The following is a 14,741-nucleotide window of genomic DNA, read 5'->3' as shown; positions in this document are numbered from 1 at the left end:
ATTTGGGAATCACATCGGCCCCTTTGCTTTGAGGGCTGGGGAGATGTGCGGATGGGGCCAGAGGGATGGGCCTGCCCCTTGCTGGGGGAGCAGTGGGCAGGGTTCCTGCTTCCCGTGGAGGGAGCTGCTCCCTCACCAGATACCCTCACCCAGGCTCTGTGCCCATTCCTGCCTGGCTGGCTTCCGCTGGTGGTCCTGCGAGAACATGGTGCAGAAGTACCAGTCTCCTGTCTGCGTCTACAAGTACCCATTTGAGTTGGTCATGGCGGTGAGTGACCTCTGACCCTGGGGCCCCTTGTGTAACAGTTGGAGGGAAACAAGAGGTCAGCTATGATGGGAGGGAGACGGAGACCCTTGGATCCCCAGATCAGAAGGAATTAATGAGCTACTCCACTAACCTTGTGGGTCCAGCTTCTAACCAGGCCATCCCACCTTTCCCCACAACTTCTAGAACCCTTGCCCGCTGACCCAAACACAAGGTCTTTCTTTCTTTTCCTTACTGAAGCTTATCTGTTTGCACCTTGGTCTCCTTTGTCAGAAAACAAGGATAGCAAAGGCCGAGTTGTTTGCTGGCTGTCGTTTTGTGTACTGATAGTAATAATAATAATAATAATAATAATAATGGTACATATTCTAATGAGGATGATGACAGCAGCCATTCACTGAGGGTTTGCTAAGTTTACATATGTTGTTTTGTTTAATTCCCAGAAGCTCTTATTATTCTCATTTTACCTCCATTAAACCAAAGCTCAGACAGGTGAAGGAATGGCCTTAAGTTCTGTGGCCAGGAAGAGGTAGAGCCGGGCTTGGACCTGCACGGGGACAAGGGGGTAATTCCAGGGCCACAACACCCCCCATGTCCTCCCTCTGCTCACACACCCCCTCCCCTCCCCTTCAAGGAAGCTGAGACCAGGGGGAGAGGGGGCACGTGTGGGCAGGAAGGGTCTGAGAGCAGTTGTCTATGCAACATAGAATTGTCTCCCAGGCCCTCCTGGATCAGTGGTCTGTGCACTGTGGGGCAGGTGCTGGGGACAGGCAGACGTGGGTTTCCTTCTTGGTGCCAATCACTCTGCCTCTCAGAGCTTTCCTCCCCAGTAAAACAGAGGCAGTGCTATGGGGTTGTGGTGAGGAGTGAATGAAATAGTGCCCGGTGCCTCTGGCTCAGTGCCTGGCACACAGTAGGTGCTCACTAAATGCAGCTGTCCCTGTTATTACACCATATGGTGTTTTAAGTGATTGTACTGAAAGTGTAAGAAACACCAGAATCCACCCACATTGTCCTCATCCCACCCTTGGTTGCTTAATCCCAGCCTTCTTTCCAAGGACTTTGATATCAGTTGACAGCTCTGTGTGTGTGTCCTCCCCTAACCTATTCTATGAATCTACCTACGTATGTCACATAAAAGATGAAAAAGCATCATTGCAGTAATCCATACATGTCGTGCTGTAATGTGTAGATGGTTCCAGGTCAGGAAAGAAGCAGAAGCAGGCCTGGGCTTGTACTGACAAGCTGGGTGACCTTGGGCAAGTTACTTAACCTCTCTGAGCCTGCACTTTCCGTCTCTAAAATGAGGATTACATGGTTTCCAAATCTGGGGGTCTGTTGTGGATTAATTGAGTCAACACATGTAAAGCTCCCAGTACAAGGTCTGGCACAGACCAAATGCTATTACTGTTATTGTTACTGTTATTGTGTTGTTGTCTGTGTGACTTTCCTTCATTTGTAAAGGGGGTGGGACACCCCAGAGACTTAGGGATGTGCAGTCAGAGGTGCTGCGTCCCTGCCGTTGCCTGGCTGTGCTCTGGCTGTGTGTCTTTAGAAAGTCACTGAATTTCTCTGAGCCCCCATTTCTTCCTTTGTGAAATAGGACTGGTTATATGCACCTCATAAGGTTGTAACTAGGATTGAAGGTGATTGTAGTGCATGTGTGGTGGGGGGTGGGGGAGGGGAGGTGGCCAGCACAGGGCCTGGTCTATACTTAGTGGACAATAAATGGCAGCTAAATATAAATAATCATCCTCTGTCTAAGGCTCCAGACAGCTCACATATTCTGATCCTAGGACTCATTCATTCATTCATTCATTCACTCAATAGAAGAGAGACACTGTCCCCACTTTTCTGGGATAACCTATGGCCCAGAAAGCCATGAAGCCAAGAAGCTGAGACAAACGACTATAGAATGGAAAACTAGCAAATTTTTATTATTGCATGGGCTTAATAAATGTGAATTTAATTTAGTATGTTTAGGATTCTCAAAAGAATATTTACAATCATTGCATTTTAAAATAAAAATGCCTGCTAAGACTTAAGACTTAGCACTTAAGATTGTATTAATAGGACTGTTGGAATATGTGAAGTGTATTTTGTCAGCTTTGAGTTCCATAATTGACTCAGTTTACTCCCCTAGCTGTTAACAATCTCTAGGGGTTGATGGATAAATGCTTGTGGGTACAACAGGAAACAAAAGTTTTCAGATATTTATTATCTGTATTGTACTAATTTGTCATTTGTATTTTTCAAATACTATGTCGCCTTATCTCCATACAGTCCTTGTTGGTGAAAGGGCCCCAAACTGCCCCAACATTGTCGACAAAGCCACTTTGCCGACTGTTTACAAAACATCATTGTCCCCAGAATAGCTGCATAACTCAACATAACTTGCTCGCTGTGCGGGCACAAAAGGGTTTTTCTGCACTTAATGTCGGTCTTTGTTTCTCAGCTAAACACTTGCCCTCAGTTTGGGTCAGATGCCAGGGAAGTTTCGGATGAACTCAGCTATTTTGACCACATCCGAGTGACCAGACAAGCTGGCTTTTGGTTTTTCTGTTTAACAAAACTGACTTGAGAATCAAAGCACCCCTTCACTTCTTCAGAAATCCACCAAACCACTGAAGTTCACAAACCACTGAAACTGGGTTTGTGGAATTGGTTATAAAATAGTACTAAGGCAACCTTTCTAGATCCAGCTTAAAACTTAAAAAAAATGATTTCTCTCTTTCATTTCAAAAATGTAACTAACCCACTGAGTGGGTATCTCTCTCCTTGGGCCAAATTCCTTGACGTGAATTCTGTTTCTGAAGGATGGAATTCTAGGGACCTTTGCTTTCTCCTTTCTTGATAGTATTCTGTATTATTGGGTTCAAAACAATGAGCTTGTATTATATTGGTAAGCAGAGGAATACAATTAAGACAATGGAGGCAGCTGCCTATCAGGGTTGGAGAGAATCCCTTGTCCCTTTGAATGTGGGGTCCCCGAAGGTGGGGGGGTCTTTGTGGAGATCCCAGTATGTAGAACACAAAGACCATGTTTTGGACTGTGGACTGTGGTTACTTGAGCCCTGAAGGCCACTCCCTGGTCAGCCTACAGCCTGTTGTGAATGATTTCCAGCTCATCTGGGCTCTTCTCCTGAATGGGTGGAGGTTACGAGCCGGATCCTCCAGGCTGGGTCCCTGCTCCAGTTTCTTACCTGTGAAATGGAGATAATAAAGGCCTCTGCTCCTCAGAGAGCTGAAGTGAGGATTAAGTGAAGGGACATGTGTACCCGGACAGAGCCTGGCATGTTGTTTAATGCTCATGAAATATCCCTAAAGTGTATTATTATCATTTATTGTTTTAACAGCTTTTATGAGCTATAACTCACCTACCATACAATTCACCCATTTAAAGCGTCCAAATCAAGCAGCCGCGTAGCACAGGGAGATCAGCTTGGTGCTTTGTGACCGCCTGGAGGGGTGGGATAGGGAGGGTGGGAGGGAGGGAGACGCGGGAGGGAGGAGATATGGGAACATATGTATATATGTGTAACTGATTCATTTTGTTGTAGGGCAGAAACTGACACACCATTGTGAAGCAATTATACTCCAATAGAGATGATTAAAAAAAAAAAGGGTCCAAATCAAGGGTCTTTAGTATATTCATAGAGTTGTGCAACCATCACCACTGTCAGTTTTAGAACATTTTCATCACCCCAGAAAGAAAGCCCATACCCTTTAATCATTATCTCCTAAACTTCCCCGTCGGGCCTGGCCCTTGACAACCACCAATCTACTCTCTGTCTATGGTTTTGCCTATTTCGGACATTTCATATAAATGAAATCATACACTATGTGGCCTTTCGTGACTGACTTCTCTCACTTAGCATAATATTTTCAAGGTTCATCCAGGTTGTAGACTCTATCAGTATTTCAACCCTTTTTGTGGCTGAATAATATTCACGTTATGTGGATAGACCACATTTGTTTATCTATTCACAAGCCTATGGACATTTAGATTGTTTCAAATTTGGGGCTATTATGAATAACGTTGCTGTGAACACGGATGCACAAGTTTTTGTGTGGACCTATTCCTTCCAAAGAAACCCCTACTGTGAATGGTCGTTGTTATTTAGAATATTTAGGCAGATTCTATTTTAAATTTTATTTAACAAACATGTACACAGCACCTACTAGTTTTGAGTCCATTCAAATATTAACTCATGTGCTTCTCAGAACTACCCCATGAGCTAGGTTCGTTGGGTAGCCCCATTTTACAGTTGAGGAGACTGAGGCACAGAAAGGATGAATGGATTATCCAAGGCCACACAGCGAACACATGGCAGGTGTGGACTTAACTGCAGGCAGTTTGGCTCCAGAGTTTACATCTCCAACCATGAGCTCTGCTGTTTCTCAGGGCTGAGGATCTGAAGTTATTGGGGTGGCCTCTGGGCCGAGTAAGCCGTCCCATGGGGCAGTTACCATCAGGTTTGTGTCTGGAATGTCCACACCCCATCAGAACCCTGCAAAGGAGAGCAGAGCCAAAACTTACAGTCCCTGGCTTCTTGGAGGGCAGCTGATCACAACAGTCCAGAAAGGTTTAACGAACACTCTGTGTGCCCACCCCCTCCGGCCAGCTCAGAGGCAAGTACTTTAATAGCAGCCTCAGCTGCAGCAGAAGAGGAAACTGAGGCTTAGAGCGGTTAAGGAGACTGTCCCTGTGTCAGTGTATTTGTTTGCTAAGGCCGCGTAACAAAGCATCACAACTGGGTGGCTTAGAACAACGGAAATGTATTGCCTCCCCGTCCTCGAGGCCAGCAGTCCAAGATCCAGGTGTTACCTGGGTCGTGTTCCCTCTGAAGGCGCTTGGGAAGGATCTGCTCCAGGCTTCTCTCCTGGCTTCTGAAGCTCCTTGACTTGTGGTGGCATAACTCCAACTTTCACATGGTATGTTCCCTGTGTGTGTGCACTTCTATGTTCAAATTTCTTCTTTTTTTTTGTTTTTGGCCACGCCACGCAGCTAGTGGGAGCCTAGTTCCCCGACCAAGGACTGAACCTGGGCCCTGAGCAGTGAGAGTGCAAAGTCCTAACCTCTGGACCGCCAGGGAATTCCCTAAATTTCCCCTTTTTACAAGGACAGCAGTCATCTTGGATTTGTAAGAACATCCTAATGACCTCATTTTAACTTGATTACCTGTATAAAGACCATATTTCTAAATGAGGCCACATTCTGGTGTACCCAGGGTTAGTTATCCAACATAGCTTTTTGGGGGGACACGATTCAGCCCATAACTCTCAGTCAATGGCATCATTACTAAATGGCAGAGATTCGAATTTAGGGAATCTGACCCCATAGCCTGAGCTCACAGACAGACATCCTGGATTCTGTCTCTGATGTTCAGTGAACATCTATGTGCCAGTGGCTGAGGTGGCTTCAGAAGTAACCCGCCTACCTCTTGTCCGTCCACTGCCCAGGGGTCCCTGTGGGGCTCAAAGCCCTGTGGTTTTGTGGTCATCTCAGATTCTGCAAACCTAAAGAAGGAAGACGGCATGATAATTTCCTAAGCAATAGGCTGGCTGTTCATCCGGAGGAAAGGTTATAGAGGTGAGGGCTGTTGGTAGCAATTAAGTGTTAAAATATTTAAAGACCTGGACTTTGTATTGATAAACAGCTTGTAAGTTAGCAAATGGGTTATTAATAAGGAGCAGCCTCTGAAGGTAAATCCTTGCAGCCCAGACCAACGGCAGGCAGTTAAAGTTGGAATCGTTGTTATGGATGTAGTTTTAATAAAGCAGCTGGGGCCTTATTTAAATGAGTTTAAATTAGTTCCCTGGAGCCTGTCATCTGATCCCGTTGCTAACAGATTAAGGGAAGCAACATTTTCCACCCTGGATTTCTTACAGGGCCCTGACGGGCTCTGATCTGGGCTGGGAGAACGGAGGTGATCCACTGCCCAGCAAAGTAATCTGATTTCAGGGGGCCCTGAAATCAACTTTAGGCCCTCATTCATTAGTTTATGCATGCGTTAATTCTTGCATGTATGCATTCCATCAATATTTATTGAGTTTCCACTGTGTGCCAAGCACCGTGCCAGGTTGCAGGAGCTACAGACTAGGTGATTCTTAGCACTTCCTGAAATGCATCATTATTCTGTTAATTTGCTTGCCTACTTGTTTATATGGAATTTGCTTGTTTATTTGTTTATATGGGTCTTTTTCATTACATTAAGCTTCAGAAAGGGGGAGACCTGGTCTGTCTTGTTCTCGTTCTGTCTTGACCTGGTTCTGCTGACATGATCCCTTCTTGCCCTCATAGAGCTTGCAGTGTGTGTGTGTGTTTGTATGTGTGTGTGTGTGTGTGTGTGTGTGTGTGAGAGAGAGAGAGAGAGAGAGAGAGAGAGAGAGAGAGAGAGAGAGAGAGTGTCCAGGCAATGTCATGTAGCAGGATTTGTAATTGGGGCAGAACTTGTTTCTTTGAAGAAATGAATGTGGCTTACTTAGTTGGGCCCCTGTGATTTAGAAAGTTGTTGGTGGGGTCAGTTCATTTCTTCAAGGACTTTGGGCGCTTGGGAAGGTGTGGAAAGTGGATTGGAGGGGGCATTTCCATCCCAGAGGTGGGGAGAGCTTGGGGAAGCAGAGTTGACCAAGGCTGGGTGCATTTCGGAGACACTTAGAAAACCTAAAATAGCATTTCGGGACTTCCCTCGTGGCGCAGTGGTTAAGAATCTGCCTGCCAATGCAGGGGACACGGGTTTGCGCCCTGGTCTGGGGAGATCCCACATGCCTCGGAGCAACTAAGCCCGTGTGCCACAACTACTGAGCCTGCGAGCCACAACTACTGAGCCCATGTGCCACAACTACTGACATCCACGCACCTAGAGCACATGCTCCTGCAATAAGAGAAGCCACCGCAATGAGAAGCCCGTGCACCACAATGAAGAGTAGCCCCTGCTTGCCGCTTTCTAGACCCAATGCATCCATAAATAAATAAATAAATTTATAAAAAAATAAAAATAAAATAGCATTTCCCTCCCATCATGATCCTGACATAGCACTAAGTGTCAAAATACTCTGGGTTGGCCTCACTGCTGCCCTGCCTCTTCCTGAACCATCAGGGGTACCAGCTGATCCCGGAAGTCCGTGGGTGCAGGGCATGTTCACAGGAGAATTGTTCCCCACTCCGCTCCCCACGAGTGGGTAAGAAGCCACAGCAGGCTTTTGTGCAGTGCCCTGGCCCAGCGGAGGGGCTACACATTCCCGCAGGGCCAGAGAGGCCAGACGTTCCCCTGGCATGACCTCACGAGGAGGACACCAGGTCCCAGCCAGGCAAAGGGAGGCTGGCTTCCTTCCTCTTCCTTCCTTCCCTCCTTCAGCAAATATTGGCTGGGTGTCTATGGTGTCCCAGGTGTGCTACGAGGCCGCTGGGGAATCCAGTGGGGAAGGAAACAGACCTAGAGACAGAGGCATTGACTATAAACAAATAAACACAGACATGATACCCTATTCCAAATCACAATCTGGTAGGACTATAAACCATCCAGAAGATGGCTTACCCTCTTAAAAAACTGTGGTAAAATATACATAACACAAAATTAACCATTTTTAGGGGTACAGTTCAGTGGCATTAAGTGCATTCACATTGTTGTGCAACCGTCACCGCCATCCATCACCACAACTTTTTCATCCTCCCGTACTGAAACTCTGTCCCCATTAAACACTAACTCCCTGTTCTCTCCCTCCCCCAGTCCCTGGCAACCACCATTCTACTTTCTGCCTCGATGAATTTGACGACTCTAGGGACCTCATATAAGTGGAATCACACAGTATTTGTCCTTTTGTGTCTGGCTTCTTTCACTGAGTATTATGTTTTCGAGGTTCATCCACGTTGTAGCGTGTGTCATTCCTTTTTATGGATGCATAATATTCCGCTACATGGCTGGACCGTATTTTGTTTTTCCATTCATTTGTCAATGGATATTGGGGTGGTTTCCACTTTTTTGGCTACTGTGAATAATGCTGCTGTGAACATGGGTGTACAAATATCAATTCAAGAACCTGTTGGTTTACCCTTGTCCATTAAAAAAAAGAAATCTATGTGGTGACTGGCACTGTGCTAAATGCCTCACACACCTTATCTCCCTTTAATCTTTTCAACACCCCTTACAGAGTCGGTATCATTGTCATCATCATCATCCTTTTCTTTCTGAGGAAACTGAGTCTCAGAGAAGCTAAGTTGAGGTCACCCCGCTGGCAGGTGGCAGAGGCAGTGTCTAAACCCCAGGCGTTGCGTTGTCTCTGCCATTTCACCATATCCCAGCCTTGCCCCCTGGGTCCTTCTGACTCCGTTTTGTCTCCTGAGCTGCCTTTGACTAGAATAGCAGCAGGTTTCTCAGCTCCAGGGCCATCTGGGTACAGCTGTTTCTATAGATTGTATACAGCAGTCGTTTCAAAATGTTCCAGTGATGTTGCCCTGGTTCACCCACGTCTGCTTGCCTTCATCAGCGGGGATGTAACTACTGCCATCGGGTGTCTGATGGCTCCTTCAGCAACTCTGAGCAACTCTGCCAAGAGCTGGGGGGTCCACACAATGAAATATTATTCAGCCGTGAAAAGGAATAAAGCACTGACACGGGCTACAACATGGATGAACCTCAGAAACATCATGCTCAGTGAAAGAAGCCAGACACAAAAGGCCACGTATTGTATGATTCCATTTGCATGAAATGTCCAGAAAAGGCAAATCCATAGAGACAGAAAGTGGATTAGTGGATGCCTAGGGCTGGGGTGGGGGGAAAGAGCAGTGACTGTGATGGGTGTGGGGTTTCTGTGGGGTGATGAGACGTTTTGGTATTAGAGAGTGGTGATGGTTGCAAAACTTTGTGAATGTTCTAAAATCCACTGAACTGTACATTTTTATTTTTATTTTTTTAATTAATTAATTAATTAATTTTGGCTGCGCCAGGTCTTAGTTGAGGCACGCAGGATCTTTGTTGTGGTATGCGGGATCTTTAGTTGTGGCATGTGGCCTCTTAGGTGCAGGTGTGGCGTGTGGGATCTAGTTCCCTGACCAGGATCGAACCTGGGCCCTCTGCATTGGGAGCGCCGAGTCTTACCCACTGGACCACCAAGGAAGTCCCTGAACTGTACAATTTTTAAGAGTGCATTTTATGGTATGAGAATTATATCGCAATTTAAAAAAACAGTTGGGGGGGCTGAGAGGATTGATACGTCTGTCCTGGGGTCTCCCAGGCTTGCGGGGGAAGCTGGGGGTGGACAAGAAAGTCCCCTGAGGAGTGTGACAGGGAGGGTACACTTTGTGCAATGGTCACGGTTGTCAGTGCCAAATCCAGCCTGCAGCACGGAAAGAGAAGGTGAAGTGTTGGACTAGAATATGTTGGTGTGGTTTGGATATTCTTTTCCCACTTTTGGCGGAAGGTTTGGGGTAAGCAGCATTCCAGCTTCCTTTGAATTTGCATGAGGAAGAGCAGGAAGGAAGGAGGGAGGGGAGGGGAGGAGGGAGCAGCTGTCAAGTGATTAGCAGAAATAGCTTTTCTGTACTTTATAGAATCTCACTCTTTTTTAAAATTTAAATTTATTGAACAAATGCTTATGTAGAACGAACCATGTGCCAGGCACTGTTCTCAGCACTTAACCAAAACAGGTTCCTTTATTCCCCTGATGGCTCAGTAAGGGAGCTACTTTTCTTATTCTCCTTTTAACAAATGAAGGAAGGAGGGAACTGAGAGCTTGATGACTTGTTCAAGGCTACAGAGCTGGTAGTAAGCCGAGTAGAGATTCGAACCCAAGCCCCAGAGTCCACAACCTTCATGGCTAAGCTACACTGTCCTTCACTCCTTTATCATGTAATGTCTATTGAGTGTCGACTGCATGCTAGGTATTTTGCTAAGCAGTAGGGATTCAGGGCTGATGACTTTTTACTTCAGCAGTTGTGACACGGGAAAGAAGGAAAGAGGCACAACTGAGCACTCATTGGGAGGTTTCATGATTACTTCCCTTTATAGAGTAATCATGTTATAGACTAATCGTGTTCTCGGGGAGAAACAGGAAGTACTGTGCTCAAGGTTACCCAGCCTGGAAATGGGCAAGTCTGGCTAGGAATCTAGGCTCCCCTTTCCACATGGTTAGTGTGTTGATGTGGATTTTTGCAGGATGGGCAGCTTGTAGGAGACCTTCAATAGAAGTTTCCACTGGCCTCTGCCTGCCCCAGCCCTGTCCCTGCCTGGGCAGGTTCTGGGCCTTGGACCAGCTCCCTTTCTGAGCTGGCATGCGTGGGTGTCCCTCTCCAATCACTTGGCGGAAGGGCTGAAACCAAATCCTTCTGCTACCCTGTGTCCCCGAGGAGGCCACAGCATGTGTTTGTCCAGCTGGGAGAAGCTCAGGCCTGATTTGTGGGGATAGCAGTCAGTGTCTGAGGCTCTCAAGTAGGGATAAAACTATCTGTGTGAGCTGGTTTCCAACACAGGGAGGGTCCTGTGAACTACCTGATCCTGTAAGACCCTGTCACCTGCCAAAGGCAAAGGGCCCCTGATCTGAGGGTTTTGGGCCAGCAGGATTCAGGATTTCCAAAACACTGACATTTGTGATGTAGCCAATGCCCACTGAGAGGCAGGACTGGGAGGTTCAAGGTTGGGGGCTGGGTCAGATGGACCTGCGATCCAACCCCACCACTTACTGGCCCTGTGATGCCAGAGGCAAGTCACTCTGCCTTCTCGAGCCTCAACTTGCTCATCTGTAAAATGGGGAAATACTAGTTTCCATCCCAACGGGATGTCATGAGGACAAAATGGTGCAGTCAGCCCTCTGTAAATGTCACCATAACAACGGTGTCAACACCAGCCCTCACAACCCCAGGGAATCTCTGGCTGACAGCCTCTGACCCTGGAGAATTAGCACTGGGGTAGACTCCTTATTTTGGGGCCCCCTGCCTTCCAGATGGAGCCTGGGCTCTGGGGTCCCCACAGTGCTTGGGGTGGCACCATTGTTGAAACAGCAGTGCCTTCCCTCACACAGTCAGAGAAAGCTGTGTCCAAGAGCCCGTCTGCTGCTGATCAGCTCCGCCGTTATCTGGGGGTGCCAGACGGGATTCTTCCAACAAGAGGTTTGTAACAACAGGAAGTTGGTGAAGTTCGGTTGGCTGTGTGCACTGCACTAACGGCCTGTCATTTCTCTCCCTGGACCCCTTTCTTGGGGCTTTTTGGGCCATTGGCAAGTTTGCATTCTTTCTTTCCTTGCCCGTCGGCTTTTCCTTGTTAGCCCTAGTTAGCCCAAGAACTGAGATGGGCACATGTCTGAGTTCAGTGCCGCAAAAAAAAAAACACATAGCCCAGGCCTTGGGTATGCCATGTGCAAGCACGTATATGGTTAGAAGGTGCCATAAGTGCTGCCAAGAAAATGAACAGGACAGAGAACAGTACAGGAGGCAGCGTTGCAGGGATGAAGGTAGGGGAGGAGATCCCAGGAAGGGGGGCTGGCACAGATGAGTCCCTGAAGCCAGAACATCTCTTGAGCCTTCAATCCAGGTCTCCTACCCTCTGGAAGCCCCTGTGACTCAAACCTCTCTCCCCCTTGGATGTCAGGTGGATTGATTAGTGTTCCAAGAAGAGGGAGCAGCAAGTGCAAAGGCCCTGTGGCAGGAACAAGCTTGGTGGGTATATTTGTTTCCTGTGGCTGACATAACAAAGTACCACAAACTGGGTGGCTTAAATAGCAGACATTTTTTACCTCATAGTCCTGGAGGCTGGAAGCCTGAGATCAAGGTGTCGGCAGAGCTGGTTCCTATTGAGGGCTGCGAGGGAGAATCTCTTCCATGCCTCTCCCCTAGCTTCTGGTGTGGCTGGAAATCTTTGGTGTTCCTTGGCTTCACCCCAACCTGTGCCTTCATCTTCACATGGCATTCTCTCTGTCTGTGTGTTTGTGTCCAAATTTCCCTGTTTTAAAAGGATGCCAGTCCTATTGGATTAGGGGCCTCCCCCCTACTCCAATACGACTTCGTCTTAATTAATTACATCCACAACAAACCTATTTCCAAATAAGGTCACATCTTGAGGTACTGGGGGGGGGGTTAGGATTTCAACCTATGAATTTTGTTAGGGGTGGATGACACACAATTCAACCTATGACAGCATGTTCCAAAAACAGCAAGGCTGGAGCGGAGAAAAGGAGGCTGCAGTGGGAGGTGGGATGGTGGAACAGAGTAAGGAGTGTAAGAGTAAGAGTGGGATTTGTTCCGGGCATCCAGGCCTGTTCTGAGTATGTCATTCCATCTGGGGAGCAGGAGAGAGACTGCAGAACAGAGGAACTGGAGATGCTCAGGGGCAGTGTGGCCACTGCTTGGCAGGAGTTGAAGGACTGAGGGTAGAGAAATCAAGACCACATGGCCCCAGGGGAAAATGTCTGGGCTGTTTCCAAGCTGCTGAGCAAGGGGTTCCTGAGGGAGCAGGGGCTGGGCCGGCTTGGGATTTAAATCCAGGTTCACCATATTGCACTGTGTGACATTGGGTAAGTTACTTAGTGTCTCTGGGCTCCAGTTTCCTCATTTGTCAAATGAGGGCACCATTCAGAGGGTTAAATGGAAGAAGGCACACAGCTGGAGGAGCAGAGTCGAGGCCTCACTGGGTGCCAACTGCTCTGAGACGTGGTCTAGCGACATCCTTACCACCAGCCCATTGTATAGATGATGAGACGGAGGCTCAGAGAGGGCAAGCGACTTGCCTAAGGTCATGCAGTGAGAAGGTAGCAGGAACTCAAACTGAGCCTGACCAGTTCTGACACACGCACCCTTTTCCCTCCATAAACTTTCAAAAAAAGGTCAGCAACCCTCTGCCCATCACGGAGGTGGGGCAGAGCCCAGCTCCTCTGGCTCTCCCTCTGCTCAGAAGGGGCTGGGAGGGTGTTGTTTGCAGTTCTTGTAAATGTGCACTGTGCCACCATTTGAGTCCTGTTGCCTGGAGAATAAAAACCCTGGGTGCCTACTATGTTCCAGGCTCTGCCTGAGATACTCAACCTGGTATATACCCATTTTCCAGATGATGAAATGGCTAAGAGAAAAGAAGGGAGTTGCTTCTCCTGGAGGTGGAGCTGGGCTTCATGCCAGGCGCCTGACCCCACCCCAAGCTCTGCTTACTTTGCTATGCAGCTCCTTCCTCAGTGGAGAAATGCCTTCCTTTGAAAGAGGGCTCAAGGTGGCCTGAGATGTGTAGGGGAGACACAGTTCTCAGGGGGCCTCGCCTCCCTTGCCAGCCCTGAGGCTAGACCCCCAGGAGTGCCATTGTGCATTCTCCCCTGAGGAGAGTTATTCTAACCCTGGGGTGTTTGTACAAAGCAACCAGCCTCTACACATGGAGGCAGCCCTGTCCTCCTGACCCTGGCGGACGATGTGCTGGGCTGGCCTCGTGGGACCTTGAGTGACACCAAGAGCACCAAGCATCTCTTCCTTGTCCCTCCTGCGCCTCTGCCCTTCTGAGCTGGGTGGTCCCGCCTCCCTGCCAGGAGCCAGGAGGGAAGGGAAGGAGGTGTGTGTCCTCAGATGCCGGCACTATTTTTGGAGCTCACTTTGATCCTTGATTCTGGGACACGTGGTTGTGACAGGCTCTTGGAGCAAACCCTGCTTGAATACAGTCAGCCACGGATGCTGGTATGCCCCCCGGCGGCTCTGACCCTGGCTCTTCTGGAATTGAGCTCTCATCCTCCAATCTGGATGCTTTTTCTTTCTTTTACTTGCCTAACTGCCCTGGCTAGAACTTCCAGGACAATGTTGCATGGAAGCAGCCAGAGCAGACATCCTTGCCTATTTCCTGATCGTAGGGGGAGAGTGTCAGTCTTTCACCATTGAGTATGATGTTAGCTGGGGTTTTTGTAGGTGCCCTTTGTCAGGCTGAGGAAGTTCCCTTCTATTCCGAGTTTGTTGAGTGTTGTTTTTTATTGTTTTAATCATGAAGGGGTGTTGGTTTTGTCGATTGCTTTTTTCTAAAAGATATCTTCTTTTAAAATGCTCCAAGCCATATTTAAAATAGATAACCAACAAGGACCTACGGTATAGCACAGGGAACTCTGCTCAATATTCTGTAATAACCTAAATGGGAAAAGAATTTGAAAAAGAATAGATACATGTATATGTATAACTGAACCACTTTGCTGTACACCTGAAACTAACACAGCTTTGTTAATCAACTATACTCCAATATAAAATAAAAAATAAAATGCCCCAAGCTAGCCCACTCTACCTTCCCAGGGCAAAAACTCAAATGTAGAGTCAAAACGTGATTTGCCAAGTCATAGCTCAGGCACTCCTGTGTCACTGCTCTAGAATAGATGTTAAGACAGTGGTCTTGGTAATACAGGCAGTGGTCACTGCTCTTTGCACAGGCCAGGACTCTCTTCTCTTCTCTGGGTACCCCCTCTCGGAATTGAGACAACAGCCCAGTGAGGGCTGGAGGGAGAAAGGTTGTGCTCTGGCTGCCCCCAGCCC

General features: G+C 47.8%; 1 protein-coding gene across 2 annotated transcripts in view; it reads left to right on the top strand.

The window, feature by feature from the left end:
* Positions 1-205: 205 nt before the first annotated feature.
* Positions 206-14,741, top strand: part of SEC14L5 (SEC14 like lipid binding 5) — a gene marked incomplete at both ends in the record, with an annotated part of 38,125 nt that continues 23,589 nt past the window's right edge. For both annotated transcript variants that reach the window (XM_082856465.1, XM_082856464.1), the window contains one exon: positions 206-268. In XM_082856465.1, coding sequence (XP_082712591.1) covers positions 206-268 — 63 coding nt within the window. The remainder of the gene's footprint in view (positions 269-14,741) is intronic.

This window comes from Leucopleurus acutus (assembly GCF_964270905.1).
Source record: "Leucopleurus acutus genome assembly, chromosome: 16".
Classification (NCBI taxonomy): domain Eukaryota; kingdom Metazoa; phylum Chordata; class Mammalia; order Artiodactyla; family Delphinidae; genus Leucopleurus; species Leucopleurus acutus.
The sequence above is the reverse complement of the archived record's forward strand: the minus strand, read 5'-3'. Positions and strand labels throughout refer to the sequence as shown.